Source organism: Maniola jurtina, chromosome 8 (assembly GCF_905333055.1).
Source record: "Maniola jurtina chromosome 8, ilManJurt1.1, whole genome shotgun sequence".
NCBI classification, from domain to species: Eukaryota; Metazoa; Arthropoda; class Insecta; order Lepidoptera; family Nymphalidae; genus Maniola; species Maniola jurtina.
The window spans coordinates 14,166,136-14,183,645 of NC_060036.1; the positions used below are offsets into that span (position 1 = coordinate 14,166,136).

At 38.5% G+C, this 17,510-nt stretch overlaps 2 protein-coding genes across 3 annotated transcripts in view; one reads left to right on the forward strand and one right to left on the reverse strand.

Annotated features, from left to right (window-relative positions):
• Positions 1–9,831, forward strand: part of LOC123867383 — a 42,472-nt gene extending 32,641 nt beyond the window's left edge. The window contains exons 3-8 of one of the 2 annotated variants that reach the window (XM_045909394.1): positions 203–346; positions 1,244–1,405; positions 1,963–2,139; positions 2,580–2,702; positions 7,532–7,776; positions 8,215–9,831. In XM_045909394.1, coding sequence (XP_045765350.1) covers positions 203–346; positions 1,244–1,405; positions 1,963–2,139; positions 2,580–2,702; positions 7,532–7,776; positions 8,215–8,283 — 920 coding nt within the window. In that variant the 3' untranslated portion in view covers positions 8,284–9,831. Of the gene's footprint in view, positions 1–202; positions 347–1,243; positions 1,406–1,962; positions 2,140–2,579; positions 2,810–7,531; positions 7,777–8,214 lie in introns of those variants that run through there. The other variant, XM_045909395.1, reaches the window with a different exon arrangement.
• Positions 9,832–13,714: 3,883 nt separating this feature from the next.
• Positions 13,715–16,664, reverse strand: LOC123867351 (E3 SUMO-protein ligase ZBED1-like). The gene is made up of 3 exons (XM_045909350.1): positions 16,033–16,664; positions 15,492–15,694; positions 13,715–15,364 (listed from the first exon to the last, which is right to left on the reverse strand). Exons 1-3 carry the CDS (start codon positions 16,224–16,226, stop codon positions 13,827–13,829), a joined length of 1,935 nt encoding a protein of 644 aa, XP_045765306.1. The 5' UTR covers positions 16,227–16,664; the 3' UTR covers positions 13,715–13,826.
• Positions 16,665–17,510: the final 846 nt, after the last annotated feature.

Here is a 17,510-nt window from a genome sequence, read left to right on the forward strand (position 1 = left end):
TTAACGTCAAGGGTAAGCCTAACCTGCAATTAAAAAATCACCACGGCTATTGCCTCTTTTGGTGACAGAAGATCTTCCTCATTAGTCAATTCTAAGCCTGGCTTTATACCATGGAAGTGCAGCTAGTATTCTAAACCATGCCCCTAAGCTATAGGTTTTATTGTAACAACTGATTCACTAATGTTTTTGTGTTTTTTTTCAGAGAAGGGCATGTACCTGGGCTCCCCGTGTGAGTTCACGTGCAACCCGAGCCTGCTGCACGTGTACTGCGAGCCACGCACCAGCTCCTGCCAGTGCGACCCCAAGCACCCCGTGTCGCTTGGCGTTACGACGGGGTGCGCTAAACGTAAGGACTATCACATTTTATTGAGAGAAGGCATGAGCTTGGACCCACTCGTTAGAGGCTTGAAGCCGCTGTGAAGTATTATCTATGTGTCGGCGGTGTACTGAACGAACAGACAGCGAAACCAATGGAGGAGGGAGCAATCATAGGCACTGCACCCTCTAATCAGACCCAAAATTAGAGTTCTGTGCATTTGAGATCATGCCTTTAGATTCTTGCCGAATACTATACCTGGGCTACCTATACGAATCCACTTGCACTAATGTCTGTAGCATCTCGTGGACGATTTTGACAAACCACAAATCACTCTGGAACAGTAGGAGGAGACTGCACAACTTCCAACCAGGTCAATCTAAGATGGATTTGCATGAAATCGGAAACAGTGAAAAAGTTCGTTTTGATAGACGATTGTGCAAATTTCTTCTACCTGTACGCATCCTTCTTTAGTTACTAACACAAACATAGACGTCCACTGTTGAATAGACCTTCCCAACTGAGTGCTATCTTAGTCTTCCCAGCTATTCTGTATTCTCTCTTTATATTGTACTAGCTGACGCCCGCGACTTCGTCCGCGTGGATTTAGGTTTTTCGAAATCCCGTGGGAACTCTTTGGTTTTCCGGGATAAAAAGTAGCCTATGTGCTAATCCAGGATATTATCTATCTCCATTCTGAATTTCAGTCAAATCCGTCCAGTAGTTTTTGCGTGAAGGAGTAACAAACATACACACACACACACACACACACACACACACACACACACACACACACACACACATACAAACTTTCGCCTTTATAATATTAGTGTGATCTATGTCCATCATGTTGGACTGCGTGCTAGTATAACTACCTACGCTACCTACAGTAAATTGATTTGATGTTAAACTTTGTTTCTATTCCAGCAAAGAAGCTGGGAGAGCAATGCTTCTACCAGGAGACGTGTCACGCTTTCGACCCGCATGCGTCGTGCGTACAAGTCAACCATAACGCGTACTGCCAGTGCAACGCTGGCTACCACACCACCAGCCACTCCAGGCCTACGCAGAGGATATTCTGCACTGAAGGTTTCTTCTACCCCTAATCTTAGTTTTAGAGACCCCTAATCCCCTATGTACCCCTAATCTTAGTTTTAGAGATCATATCAGGCTTCAAAGAATAACTTCAGGTATCCGATTCAAAATTTAACATAGAACTTCAATCCTTCTATAGCATATCAAAGGATATTTAAATAACTTATACAAAATTGTTAACAGAAACACAGATGAATAGGTACCTTCTTCTTGATCTATGATGAAGGAAATCTCGTAGAGTAAAGATAACTGATTTATTCGGACTTCAGAGTTATCTTAGTAACGATTACCTTCGTCACGTCCTGTGGGTAAGCTTTGAGTAGGTAGGTACTGCAAAATTCTGAGGAAATTCAATTCCTTAATGATTACTAAAAAGCGTAGACGGCGAAACAGAAAAGAGGTAGAACTTAAAGGTTAAGATGATAACTAGAATGATCTGGTTGCTTCTTCGTCAGGTTTCAATCATCTTTAGTATCAGGTCATATTCAACACAACCAGAATTTCAAGTAATGTTTGAATGACTTAATTAATGTTTCTTACTCCGTTTGCAGACTTGGTGTTGCTGACAGCGGACATGCCGACGCTGTTAGGAGTGGCGTCGGGCATCTTCGTGCTGGCCGGGCTGCTGTGCATGGTGCTGCACCTGTACACGAAGGCGCGCTACCACCCGGCCCACCTGGCCGACGCGAGGCTCACGCCGCCCTGCTTGTACTCGCTGAACGACACTGGTGAGTGATAGAGACAGGCGACGCTGTTAGCGTCTACCCTGACTCAACTAAGCAAACGTCCATTGAGGGTGTTGAAAATTGCATTTTCAAACGAATTTACCAACTTGTGTTGATAGAGTAGAAGGCAGACCAGAAATTGAACTGAAAAGATTACAAGCCTTTACCCATGCTATGAGAGCTTAATAACGCTATAGAGTCAAATACAAAAAACAAACCTAGTTTAGAAGCCAGGAACGGTTGATTAGAATATGTAAGGAAGGTGCGGACTACGGATGTCTCTTGACTTCCTCTTGAAGTCAAGAGACATCCTCATTCCTCAGCAAATAGCATTCGCCAACTTTTGCTAAAGTTAGTCAAGTAGACTATAGAAATACAGTTGTGAGGAGTATTAATCTGTCTTTTTTTTTCATCCTAAACTGATCTGGGCCGTTGTTCGGCAGGTGGGACGCTGAGCGCAACTCGCGCGTCGTCGCGCGCGTCGTCGCGCAGCGGCATGACGAGCGGCACGCTGGAGCTGGACGGCACGTCGCGGCGCGAGTCGCGGCGCGCGGCGTCGCGCGCAGGTGCGGCGCGCACGGCGGCCATCTTGCTAATCTCGCGCCACCTGAAGGCCGTAAGGGACGGCGGCGCGCACCCGCCCAAGTGCGCCGCCAAAGGTGATCCGGATGATGTATGCGCGCCCTATATGCACGGTTCGGTGTTCGGGCGGCGGTGGGCGGCGCTACCTCCTCCAACGCCCTGTATTGTGCTATAAATCCGTGTAAAAGTTTTCTAGTTCTTAGCTCTTCTCTCCAGTCAAATCTACTTATTGAAAAGAAGAATTGATATTTCCATTGCCAGTCAAGTCTATGCTTGAAAGAAGAATTGGTATTTGCGTGGCTTTGAAATTTTTCCATATTGATACCTCTAAAAATTAAATGTAGGTATATTTATTCCACTTTAGCAGCTCTATTAAAGAAAATTTGAATAAGTATTTAAGTCGACACTCTTGATAACACTAGAAACCCATTGGCATTATTATGTAGCGCTTCTGTAATTGCTAAAAATGCTAGACAGTGTAAGCAGAGTTCAAAATTCTTGCTGCTTCATCCCTTTCGTGAAGACCCCAAAAGTCCCTGCGGACCAGAAGAGCAATGGATTAACTGCTTAGCAACTTAATTAATTTTAATTAAAATTAGTAATAGTTTTTTCCAAAAGTTAATAAGTATGCAAGAGTGATCTCCACTGTATGACCTGAAGATGAAAATTGGCGCAGTCTATTGACAACTTTGACTCTAACTCCAAACTTCTAATTCGAAGATCCATAATAACGGAACTTTTCGTTACCTTTGGCATCAGGTAAAAATAACTCGGACCTTAAACGTTAAGTGATTTATTGTTCTATTTGGTGGTACAAAGTGACGAGCGGCGGTGGGGATGAGTGCCGTAGCGTTATCTCCTCTCAGAGTAAGTATAACCACATATTTACTCTGAGTATCCCCTCCATCAGTCAACCTTTATTTTCTAGCGATGTATGTACAGTACTGATGCACATATCTTCTTCACTGTCATCCAGAGTTCTTTTCACCTGAGGTCAATTAAACAATGGAAGTGATTGTTGACCTTGTGGGCGTTAGAGGAGCGTCAGCGTGGGGTCGCATGATGTTCCACGTCGCTCGTGTGCGTTAGATGTCGCGTGTTGGTGTTAGTGGCGACCGGGCGACGGCGCGACTGTGCCATCACGTATCAATTCCCACCAATAGGCAATCAACTGTAGAAGAAGGCATATCAGCCCGTCTCGATAGACAAGTTATAGAAACAGAAATAGTACCCCATTAAAAACTCAATTTAAATCCGTTATTCTGTAAACAGGCAGATGAACAAAAAAGACAATCAACTGTAACAGAAGATATATCAGCTCGTCTCGATAGACAACTTATAGAAACAGAAATAGTACCCCATTTAATAATAAATTTAAATTCGTAGTTCGGTAAACAGGTAAATGATCAAAAAAGACAGTCAAAGAAGAAGATAGCAGCCCGTCTCTGTAGACAAGTTATTATAGAAAAAAGATACAGGATACGTCTTATACTAGATTTAGATAAAGAAACTATCCATCATTCGGTGAACATGGAGCCGAACAAAAAATTGGTTGTCTGTAAAGTCGGTTTACTGACGATAGTTGAACGTGACAACAAAGGCCGATTGTGCTTCTTTGTCGCTCATTCCGCGCTCTCGCTTGCACTTCAAGCCTTACATGGAACGCCTCAGAGCGAGGTAACGCCGCATGAGTCATGTTTTTTCGTACGTGCAGCCGGCTCTATCGAATTATAAGACGTTGTCACGTCAAAAATTGTGCCATCAGCAACTACTTAAAATTTAAATTAATACCCACCAACAGACGACTAATTAGGTATTCTAATTAGTTCTATGAATACATAGAAGTATTTTAGATTTAGATTATTTTAGGTGCTTATTTTAGAAGACACATGAGCGAATTTGTGAAGACGTAAGTGGAAAAAAACAAACTGGTTTCTGGTGTCCTTTTTAATAGAGCCAAAACTTGAATTAAACAAAAGTAAAAAATAACAATAGAAGTTCCTGAGACTGAAAAAGTATCCAAAACGAAAAAAAAAAAAAAATTATAATGAACACATATAACTCAATATTAAAAGTAGCTATGATTCAGATAGTTTTACTAAGAAATTGGAACTTGCATGCTTGCAAATATTAAAATAAGGAGATTTAACTAAATATATAGCAAGACGCAACTAAATTCTACCCGTTATTTACTCAAATGAATCTAATTGTTGCTATTTGTATTTTATTAAATACCTGCTTTTCAGATGTCTTGTGAAATCCAGTACTTTTTATTTATACACAATTCTGTAGGGTTAATTTTAAAATCAAAGTGTTTTAAACAATATTAGCTAAGTCTATAAGGGTGGAGTTTGAATATTCAACCATAGAATTTTCTTGAGCTTAGCTATAATTTTACTTAGAATTTAAGAATAATAAAATTTGCTGTTTGTTTTTGAACTGCTTTGAAAGTGTGCGATAGAATTGATTAGTGGTGTGCAAGTCGCAGGCGCATTTAAGTCGTGTGGCGCGAGCAAGATGGCCGGTCCTGTGTCTCTCTCTTCCGTGTGTCTATCAGCTTTTGTATTGTCGAGAAACTGAAGGTGGCGTACGCCTTTATGATGCGTAACCAACAGTCCAACGATTCTCGACGGTGGCCTTTGGTCCGATGAGGATGGATTACCAAAATCTTAAGATCAGAGGAAAATTAACGTTGGATGTCCAGCGCTGAATCCCTTCGTTGGACCGTTGCTTAAGCATCATTATTTTTGAACATAATCCTTCCAACTACACAAGAACTTACGACAGAAGTCCAATAAATGGAGACTTCATTGATTGAACCTACAAGTTTTTGGGTCTCATTCCATCCCTTATATTTTTGAGCTGCTGACGTTGAGTCTTCTGTCTGTTTAACATACTGCCGCTTTTACATAACTTTTTTACTAACACAATCGTTGACCGCAAAAAACTCATTTCTACAAATTTTCTACAAAATTGGAAGCATTATCACAATAAACATAACTGCAAGATCCCCATCTTACAATGAAACCTATGAAAGGCAAATAAAACAAAATAACAAATATTGTAATAGGGTACCTCACAGGTTTTAAAAGCCACTGCTTGCTTTTTCAAAGTAATGTTTTAAGCTAAGATTGACTAGCTGTTGCAATGCTAAGGCGCGCCGAAGCTTCAGTTTCAAGCAAAGCACGTCGCTTCTCGCTTTCCGTTCGTATCTTCACGAGTGTGTTGCATGGAAAATGCTTTCTGGGCACGTGGTAATGAATATTTTTGGATACTAACAAACTATTTTATAAGCTATTTTTTCAACATTTAATAGTTTTTATACAGTTTAGATTTGTAAACCAACTTCTACTATACAAGGTTTAAGGGAATGGTAACTCATCATTACTTTCACATCAACACATACATCTTTTACAGTAATTCTAGTAATATTTTGGAAAAGTAGTCCTAGTTACGAGGTGATTTGAAATTACGAATGTATTGTGTGATTACATTTTTCGAAATAACATTTGACCACGGCATGTCCGCCTTCCATATTTGTTTCTGTAAGTATCACTATATTAATATGTACCCACCCAAACTAGTCTTAACAGGGCTCTCTCCGTCACTCGTTTCCACTCGTTTCATACAATCGTAGTTCCAATTTCATTTGAATACTAAGCAACCTAAGTCCATGAAATTTTGCAGACATATTCTAGAAACTAATATCTATGTCTGTGGTTTTCCAGATTTCTGTTAAAATATTCGGTTTCAAAGTTACGCGGTCTTAAAATTTTCATACAAATCTTGGAGCTCCTGTAATTTTAAAACTACATATTTTAGAAAAATCTAAAACACCACAGACACAGATATTAGTTTCTAGAATATGTCTGCAAAATTTCATGGACTTTGGTTGCTTAATATTCAAATGAAATTGGAACTACGATTGTATGAAACGAGTGGAAACGAGTGACGGAGAGAGCCCTGTTAATATCACTTCTCTTGCGCCCCCTATCGTTACAAAAATAAATCTGATAAAATTATAGATTTCTGCAGTACACCAGCCTCCTCCACATCATAACTATAAAGCTTCATTTGTTTATTTGGTCCAATAAACAAGAGAAGAAGAATAGAACAAAATATTACAATGCACACACAAGGTTTAAAATACAAGTTAGATACACAACAGCATGCAAAAGCATTAAAAGTTTCTCTTGGTCAAAATGATATCATGCTTGTAATATAAATCTTTCTAATTGTACTCCATAGATTACTGGATTTCTTATTAGAAAATTTTATAACGTGAAGGATTTCCATGGCTGCCGTTTCACGAGATATGCGATGGTGTGTAGCAAGGGATTTGTTAAAAATGCACCAAGAACCCTTCGTTTTCTTAGCTTAGCTCTTTAAAATCTTTTCCACCCAATACTTCTATAAAATCGACAACGAGTCACAGAGAACCGCTGGATCCATGCGGGCTATGGCGTGTTGAAGCCCCTAAAACATACTTTACCTATGTCCAGCAGTGGGCGTCTATCGGTTGACGAAGAAGAAGCTGTGAATTAGGAACGATTGCTCTTCATAGGATTCACGAGTATCCCTCGCTTTACATCATCGCATATCTGTAGTGGAATGGCTACTATGCTTTAACAATAACTTGAATAACAATAACAACTTCCACCTAGAATCCAATAACAGCAATATCGTTTTGATAACATTTCTAGAATTTACAGCAAGATCTAGTACCAATGCTTTGCACCAGCACTTATTACTAGGTATCCCCTTTATTTCGTATATCTGTGGTACTTAACTCTTTTTTAAATGTTCGGTCTAGGTTCGAGACGTCCAAGTCTAAGCTCGGTTCAGAGCAGCTCATCGTCTATTAGGAGTTATAGTGCGAAGAAGTGGGAGAGAGAAAGGGAGCAGAAGGAAAGACGGCAGATGAGCATGCGTCTCGCTCAGTTGCATGACAAAATGGCGGCGGGCAGGGACCTTCCGAAGCATGCGCCTACTCCGTCTCCTCGCTCGCCGAATAACTCTACTGATGGGCTGCTGCCAGCTGTGTGTGAAATTAGAGAAGTAAACACATCTACCTTCTTAACATAAAACTGACTGACATATCAATGTTCTGCTCAAACCATTCAGTCTAGGAGGTTCGGCATGTAGATGCCCTCTATACGTAAATTTCCCCCAAGAAAGGAAGTTGAGAAATTCCGTCTTCGAAAAACCTAAATTCTTGCGGACGCCCGCGTCTAGTATTATTGGCTTGGATTTCATTACTCGTGTTGCTCTAAATCCCAATTTACTTATACTGTAAAAATTCCAACAATTCGACAAGACTCAGTAACTACTTACTTGTCACACGAGAGTGCTATCGATTTCTCATCTTATCATCTGAGGTATTGTGCGCTTTAAGCGCTTTAACAGTGTCTACCCGCTTTTTTAACTTTTGTAACTCGTACCTACTTTAACAGGCTTTATCTTCAACATATTTATGACCTCAACATTTATTTCCAGCTGGTCATCAACTCTGACCAACAGTTGCAAGGCGTAGACGGGCCGTGTTCGAGCTCGTCACTTTACTGACAGCAAAGATCCACGACCATTCGGTCGATGGATTCCCTCTCATCGGACGGCACTCCTGCCGTCGCCTGGATGTAGTTCCCGAAACATTACGTGAGAAATCCATTCACTACATGGGACTTGGCATCGCGAGAACTTTTAGACGATTCAAAAGGGGTAGAAATACGACAGGTCAAAATCAATTAGAAACTCCCTCAAAGCTGATGTAAAACAACTTCTTTATGAGGCTGACTGACTTTAGCTGACATGTCCTGGAGTAGAGACTGTATATCGATAAGAGCAGCGTGATTAGACTTCCAATTTAAAGAAGATGGCGGGAAGTGGTTAGATGAGAAAGACTGTAATGACAAAGACCTATGTTAGCCTATGACCTATGTAGACGCATGCAGACTTACAAGAAAATGCTAACTAAGAATATGCCGAAACATTTTGATATTTGGATTCTATGAGAATCGCTGCCGTTGTATTGAGAAACCGGGTAATCGTCAAACAAAAGTTTTACTTACCCAAGCAAGTTGGTAAGCGTTAGGCAACACTAGCACCAGTCAAAGGGGATGTAAGTGGTAAATCTATACAAAGTAAGCCTAGTATGTAAAGAATTAATGAAATGTGTGAAGCCCCAAGTAGTGGATGGAAACTAATGGACGATTCATACGTAGATGAGTAAAACGAGATTGAAGACTTAGAAGAATATCACGAGAAAACGTGAGGTAGTAAAGTAACGGTAAGCAGCGAGCGAGCAATCGAATAGCACAATAATATCACGTTAATTTTATAAAAATCAAAAACCCCCCAGAAGAAACGCCATATCGAAATAGATTAAATAGAGATTTTTAAGTTTTCTAAATAAAAATTGTTTCGTTTCTCGATCATGTACCTAAAGTTTAGACTTTAAGATTTCAGAATGTCCGTAATAGTAATAATAGCAAAAAAGAATTATAGTGAAATATAGATAATTTTGACGTAAAAACCGTTATAGAATAAGTTGAATTAAAAAAAAAATACCTACAAGTACAGATAAATAATAATTTGTGATACAGTTCATAATGCTGTGTAAATAACATATATGATGCCGGATTTGAAGAGAGAAAGATAAATTGTCAGCTGAATATATTATGTTCTCTAAAGGTAGCATATCTTGGAAAATCAAGACTGGCGACTGCGACTAGCTACCTATTTAATAAGCGTTCGCGCGACTACTGCATCACTTTATACTACTACTATTATAGAGGCAAACGTTTATATTTGTGTGTGTGTGTGTGTGTGTGTCTGTGTATGTATATGTGTTTGTAACTCTTTCATGCAAAAACTACTGGACGGATTTGGCTTGGAGTGGTGATAGCTAATAAATACCCTGACACGTGATGATGCAGCCTAAGATGGAGCGCGTTTGTCTAGAAGATGCCTATTCATTCTTGACTGAAGGTACCCATATTAAAATTGGAGGGAAAAACTAAGGCTGGAAAGGCGTTCCATATCCTAGCGGTTCGAATTAGAAACGAGGATGCAAATCGCTTCAAACGTATCCGTGGAATTTTGACTACTTAGGTATACCTACCTACGGGTAGTAGTATGTGAAGTTGCGCGTCACAGTCACGGTAATATTAACAGTCGTCAGTCGCGGTCGCCAAGATCCAAATGCTACACGAGTTAATTAACAAATTGATATAGAAACGAAGTGCTTAAAGCTTCTAGAAAGAAGCTTTGCCGAATATAGAATTAGGTGGAAGGTTATGTATCAGTTAGCTTAAATAAAGGTACAAGCACATTACTGTAGTGTCATGTGTTGAAACGCAATATGACGAAATAACTCCTAGCGAAAGACGCCTCGAGCGTCAACGAGCATTATGTCCAAATAAATGCGTACGTCTTATAAAATGTATGAATTGAATTAAATTGGCCTATGTGATATCACGAATCGTTTCACACCACAGAACAGTAATGTGTTTGCACCTTAAGTAATAATGTAATAAGGACTTTAAGTGCGGAAACCAGCCCAGAGAGAAGAATGTAATAAGGACGACTACATTTGTTAAAAAGCGTTAAATTTAGACATTATAAAATATTATAGAGTTATTGTTTGTGTTTCGGATAAAATCTTACGTATGACTACAGTTTGAGTGGTTTAAGTTTGTCATTTAAAATTAGAGTACCCATGAGGGCTGAATTCAAAACCACGATGCGATAAAACGCGATGCAACGCGTCTTGCAGCCTGAAGAATGAACCATCCTACGTCGCATCTCAGTTTTATATTTTAACCTATTTCACATCTGAAAATATTTCGCTACCTGTAAGAAATCTTACGACGCGAACCAATTTCTGACGATGCGAAATGGATTAACGGTTTTAAGTTTCGGTCCTTAGGCTGAGATCTAGAGCGCACTTCAGACTTAAGGCACTGTTAAAACGAGACAGCATCATACCGCTGGCATAAGTTTGTCTCGTTTTAACTGAAACTTAAGTCTAAACAAAGTCAAAGTGCACTCTATAGATTTCAACCTTAGATCGCTTAGTCTGGTTTTTATTTCTGTAGGGTGTATGCAGATATTATTTAACAGTGTAACCTTGAAAACATCAAATTATCTTAATTCATTTGTTAAGCTAAAGGAACGGCCTAAACTGTAACATATTTTAAGAAAAAACCTAAAACCCTACTCTAAAAACCACTTAGTCGTTACAATGCTGTATGCCATAGAAATACTAAAACATTTCCAATTTTTCTTTTTTCTCTAGTGCTCAAAGCACAGTGACGCAGAGATGCCCAGCGCGCAGCGACGCTTTTCTAAAGATTTTCAAACTAAACTGTACTGTATAATGAACTACCTAATAAAGTGTAGAAATAAATATCTGCAAAAACGCGTCTTTTTAATGAGTAAAAGTTCTTTAGATTTTAGTAAGACGTTTCAATCTAATCCAATCCATCAGCCTGTAAGCGTCCACTGCTGGACATAGGCCTTTCCAAGAGCGCCCCACCAGAGCGACTTTTAGTTTGTGGACGAGGCCAAAGACATTTGCTGCATTTCAACTCTACGTCAATGTGTTTTGAGCCTAAGAAAATTACTTGAATCTTGTGATAGGAGTATTTCGGCTTATGACGAAAGTTTGGATGTGTTTCGATGGTTATATTATATACTAATAAATAATTTTACCTTTTTACCCTCTGGTAGGTACCTAGGTACCTAGGTACTAGGTATTACAAGGCATTCAGTTGCGGCCGGATTTGGTAATCCACCACCATTACTATCCCAAGAAAACATGTACGATTATTATTATTAGAGAGTGGTCATACAAAAGACTATAACCGTATAATTCGGTCAAGCTAAGTTTGCACCTCGCGTCCATTACGTCACACTGACGTTTAGGTACGGTATGCGAACCGTACTGATACGACAAGACGACCGCGGGGTGCTGAGCGGGGAAGTGAGAGAGGCGCCGCATTCCAGCGAGGTGCAAACTTAGCGCGACCGAGTTTATAATCTTACTAGAGGATGCCCGCGGCTTCGCCCGCGTGAATTTCGGTTTTTTAAAATCCCCTGGGAACTCTTTGATTTTCCGGGATAAAAAGTAGCCTATGTCCTTCCCCGGGATGTAGCCCATGTCTGTACCTTTCATCAAAATCGGTTCAGCGGTTGGGCCGTGAAAACGTAGCAGACAGACAGACACACTTTCGCATTTATAATATTAAGTATGGATATTGCTATTAAGTTGGCAATAATTGGCGAATGTGTAATAGCGCTATGGTTTTTGCCTTTGTACAAAGTTTTGTTATAGGTAATTATTATAAAAAAGTAAATTATATTATTATTATTTAGCTGTTATGTACAGTAAGACAAATTTAATAGTGGCGGCCGGAAAGCTTTGTGTTCTTAATTCAAAAAAATGTATTCGGAATACAAATGTTAGCCTACCGTCATTATTTGATTGGTAGTATTGTAATCGTAAGCCAAAGTGTTATGTTAATATTAAAACAAAATAAATGTTATTTGTATATGCAATATCTTTCATTCCGAACACTGCACGCTGTATAGTCCGTACAAAATGAGTTCTCACGCGCCATTTTAACTCTGTGTCAACTGAACTGTCATGTTATGGTCATGTTAAATTACGGTTCATCTTTAAAATAAGAACTAAAACAAATCATACTTTTGACATGACAGTTAACACTTAAAGATAAAATGGCGCGTGAGAACTCATTTAACCCCCGACCCAAAAAGAGGGGTGTTATAAGTTTGACGTGTGTATCTGTGTATCTGTGTATCTGTGTATCTGTGTATCTGTGTATCTGTGTATCTGTGTATCTGTGTATCGGTGTATCTGTGTATCGGTGTATCTGTGTATCTGTCTGTGGCCTCGTAGCGCCTAAACGAATGAACCGATTTTAATTTAGTTTTTTTTGTTTGAAAGGTGGCTTGATCGAGAGTGTTCTTAGCTATAATCCAAAAAAATTGGTTCAGCCGTTTGGAAGTTATCAGCTCTTTTCTGGTTTTCTTATTACTTTTATCCCAGGACCACCAGAGGTAACGTATTTTCTGACACAGGAAATATGTACGATTGAGTAGTGTTAGTAAGTACTAAGAAAGCATGCCTAGCCTACGTGCTAGCTTGCTTAGACGGCCAATTTTCAGGTATCTGATAATCAAGGTACATAAAACCATTACTTACTTCACGTAAATTCTCCAAACTGATTTTTACGTATATTTTAGGCAATATCCTTAAAAATATGTCGCCAATACTTCCAGACACTTCCCGCGTCGGCCGTATTGCTTTGCAGACGCTTTAAAGCTCCCAAAATAAGTAATTACTTAACTGCACGTAAATTCTGATGCTCCATTTTTATATTTGTCCACCAGACAACTATTTTAAAACCTTTTACAAGAAGACAGACCGATCCAGATCCAATTATCCAATAAATTCAATTTTAATGCCTCTGTGGGTTTGAGCGCGAGGGCATCATTATCTACGCGCATGAGACTGAGTAAGACATGTATTAGGATATATTGACTTCTCTCTCACTCTCTTATAGTTTACTTATGTCAATTAATTATTAATATAAAAAAAAAATCAGCTAAAAATTAAAAAAATTGGAGAATTTACATGAGGTAAGTAATGTTTTTATGTACCTTGATTACCTGATACCTGAAAATTGGCCGTCTAAGCAAGCTAGCAGGTCTGTAGGCATGCGTTCTTAGTACATACTAACACTACTCAATCGTCCACATTTCGTTCGTCAGAAAATACGTAACGGCTGGTGGCCCTGGGATCTTTCACTATTGTAACAGAGGTTCATAATATTATGTCTAGGGATTTTCCGATACCACCTAAGTATCGATACTTACTCATTTCGATAATACTCAAATCTTTTTTCGATACTATACAAATAAGTACTCCTCAAGTATCGATACTTACTGATATCGATACTTTTTGGAACTTTTATTTTATTATTTTGAGGGTGCTATCAATGAACGTTGAAGGATAATAATTTAAAGAAAATTGAGACGAAAAAAACGATTTATTTATTATAAATGTTTATTAGGCTTATTATAATTTAAACAAAAAACTCTTCAGCATTAAGATTGCCCAAAAACAGTAACTGTTCAAGGTATTTAGAAGACAATCTGTTTCTTGTTTGTGTCATTGTTGCACCGGCTTTGGAAAAAAGGCACTCGCTAGGAACTGATGTTGCAACAACAATTAAATATTGCTGTGCATACTTGTACAGACAAGGAAACACCAACTTCATGTCATCCCATTCTGCAAATGGGTTGCTTTTAAGAGAAACTACTGGATTTGATAAATAAAGAGAAACTTCATCTCCCTGATGAGATTTTTTTTTCTTCTTGTGCCCATGTGCTAACTCTTTATGATGTTTCCAAAAATCGTATTCAGGTGGTGCAGTAGATGAGACATCATCTTCTGACTCACTTGGGCTACTTAGTTGTCCGACAACCATGGTTCTAAGTTTTTGAATAGCTCTTCCGCATGCAGAGGGGTCTTGGAAATGCAGATTTTTAAACCTTGGGTCTAGAATTGTTGCAATGGCTGCATGATCGTTTAATTCAATCATCCCATACCTCCTTTTCAGCTCTCTCAATAAAACATCCTTACATTCTTTAACGATAGCGGAGTTTGGAGTGATACTATTCAGTTCTGTAGTTAAGCAATTAAGCATTGGTATAATTTTGGAGATTGTTACATACTTTTGGCCCGATGATTCTCTTGTTACATATTCAAAAGGCTTTAATACAGTTGTAAGCTCATTCAAGGTTTCCATTTCCACTGCACTTGGCAAATTTGGAGCCACTACACTCTCAATTACAATTTCTGATATTACTATTCTTAACTTTAGAAATCGCTCTAACATAAAAAAAGTTGAGTTCCACCTAGTTCTTACATCTGCAATAAGTTTTAAAACTGATCCTGCCGAAACATTATTACGCATTTGGATTTTTCGTAGCTTATCCGACTGCACAACACTATTTTTTATCCAATTAACAATTTCTCGTACTTTTATAACAGCTGATTTAACACTGGGCAACTTTAGTGCCTCTTCAACTACAAGGTTAATAGTATGGGCAAAACACGGTAAATGTTTTTTTTCGCCTAAAGACATTCGTATGGCAGCCAACATTGAACTGGCATTATCTGATACAGCAGCACGAATTTTGGTAAGTGGAATATTCCATTTTTTCAAAATATCCAGCAGGTTTTCCGATATGTATTCAGCTGTATGTCGCTCTCTTAATGCACGAGTTGCAAGATAATACATACACATTTGACCATTTTCTACAAAATGTATGGTGACGCCCATGAATCCTACTTCATTCATTGTCTCTGTCCATATGTCCAGCGTTAAACAGAAATTGTCTATCTTGGATAATTTGGACTTACAAATAGTTATACAAGCTTCGTACTTTTCGGTAGTCATTTTCTTTAAATACTTTGCGCCAGGAACTTTAAAAGTAGGCTCCAGTTCTTTTACAAGTCGTAAAAAGCCTTCACCTTCAACTATATTAAATGGACGCATATCTTGACAGATAAAAAATATCAATGCTTGAACAATTCTGTTATACTTCGTACCACCAGCTAAAAATAAAACTCAATTTTAATACATGTAATATTAAATTAAATATTTATATATTTTTCTTTAACACTAATTCTATATGTATTAATATTATTTTGCTAATATTTAATTAAATATCTATTTATTTACCTTTATTAGATGAAATTCGTTCAAACGCATTCTTTATTGAATTGCTCAGACATAGCTCCCTTGCAGTCTCCGAGTCCATACTTGTTAATGTGGTTACACTAGAGCAATCATCACGATCTTCTGAAATTTTCGATGTTGATGCTTGGGGTTGATCATCTTCCATTAAATGCCTTGAGTTGGCCAACACTATTGTATTTTTTGAACTGAAACATAATAACAAAAATTAACACTTGATAGATCGATAATCTTCAAAGTATCGATAATACCAACTCCAACACTACCGCCATTTAACAACACTATTACACTAACAAAAACAAACACATAACCTTAAATTGTTTAAATCGTATTTATACAAAGGAAATATCTCATCACCGGTCATCAATTATTATTCATATATTATTAATATATAGACAAGACAATCACAGTACCACTGCTGCAAAACTATTTTTTATACAAATAAAATAGGTAGGAGTAGGTAGGATTTTTTATTTAACATCTTAGGAAAGCAATCGCAAAAAAAAAGAAAAGTTTAGAATCCTACCTTTCGTTGGACTTATTATTTTCTTTTTTCTGTAATTTGCCTTTGTCCACAGAAATTCCATGAGTTTTAGAATGCTTGAATAAATTCGACGTATTCCCACAATACTTCACAGACTTAAAACACTGTTTACATTTTGCAATTGTTTCGTTTGTTTTGGTAAAATGTGTCCATATTATAGATTTTGGTGGTGCCATGATAACATTGGAATAAACCGATGAATTTGATGATTACAATTAATAAAATTACTTGTAAACAATCACTTAACACTTTCACAATGGCGGAATGGCGAGATGATTTGCGAGCGGGTGCGGGTGTTTTCTTCTCTCGCTTTCGGCTCGGGCGGGCTCGGCTGAAGTCGGACGAATTCGGCTAGCCCAGCGCGAGACAACGCGTCACTCACGCCGCCACGCGACGAATACCGGTAACTCGGTAACCTGATTAGCTGACTGTTTTTGCCTCGTTTTTGCTCTCTTAGTTCTGTATGATGCGTTTGCTGATTCGATTCGATACCAAGTATTTTTGTTTCGATACCGATTATGTATCGCAAAATTGATTCGATACAATAAATACTTGGTATCGAATCAAAAGTATCGAGTACCTACTAGTATTTATTAGTATCGGAATATCCCTAATTATGTCAATTGGCAAATGTCAAGCTGTCAAGATGGACGTTGCTTAGATACATAATTATTTATTTGAAAATAATGTTTTGGAAAACTCCGATACTTTGGATCGTAGGCGCGGAGTTTCTAATTTATAAAATATTATAATCACAGTTAAACGAGAAAACATCAATTCAATTATAATATCCAACAGTCAACCAAAGGCCACGAACAATCAAACCAAACCCAAACCATAGTCAAACTATTTTTAGGGTTCAGTAGGTATCTGTAGAAAAAAAAAAGATGTAGTCGCGTAGGTGTGCATGGCACCATTAAATATCGTAGGAGGCGATGACCCTCCGCGCGGCTGAGGTTCCCGCATCGTAGTCGATTTGTCGCGCAGGTTTGGATGATGCATTAGGCGCACCTTCTTTATATTTTATCTGCTTGAACTCAGCTTATTTACTTTGACAAAATACGTTTAAAATTCATCATCATCAGGATCAACCCATCACCGGCTCACTACTGAGCACAAGTCTCCTCTCAGAATGAGAAGCTACCACACTGGCCAAGCACGTATTGGCAGACCTCACGCACCTTTGAGGGAGCATTATGGCCAACTCTTAAGCATGCAGGTTTCCTGACGATGTTTTCCTTCACCACTTCGTTGTCTGTCTGTGTGTCATCTTTCAAGAGAATCAAAACTTATAAATTGGGTACTTCCCGTTTACGTAGAATCATGAAAGGCAGGTAGCAATATCTTATAGCCCAAGCACTCTACTCCTGTGGCCCAAGTAAACAGAAAAATCCGACAACTGAATTGTCATTACATAAAAAAAAACTTGTACGGAACTCTTCATGTGTGAGGCAGACTCG

What these genes read in the sequence shown, in the direction of transcription:
- LOC123867351 (XM_045909350.1), bottom strand. Translation starts at nt 16,226, where the DNA reads ATGGCACCACCAAAATCTATAATATGGACACATTTTACCAAAACAAAC. An exon ending in AATAATAAGTCCAACGAAAG is followed by an intron (nt 15,695 to 16,032) that starts GTAGGATTCTAA and finishes ATTATGTTTCAG; the next exon opens with TTCAAAAAATACAATAGTGT. An exon ending in ACGAATTTCATCTAATAAAG is followed by an intron (nt 15,365 to 15,491) that starts GTAAATAAATAG and finishes TTTTATTTTTAG; the next exon opens with CTGGTGGTACGAAGTATAAC.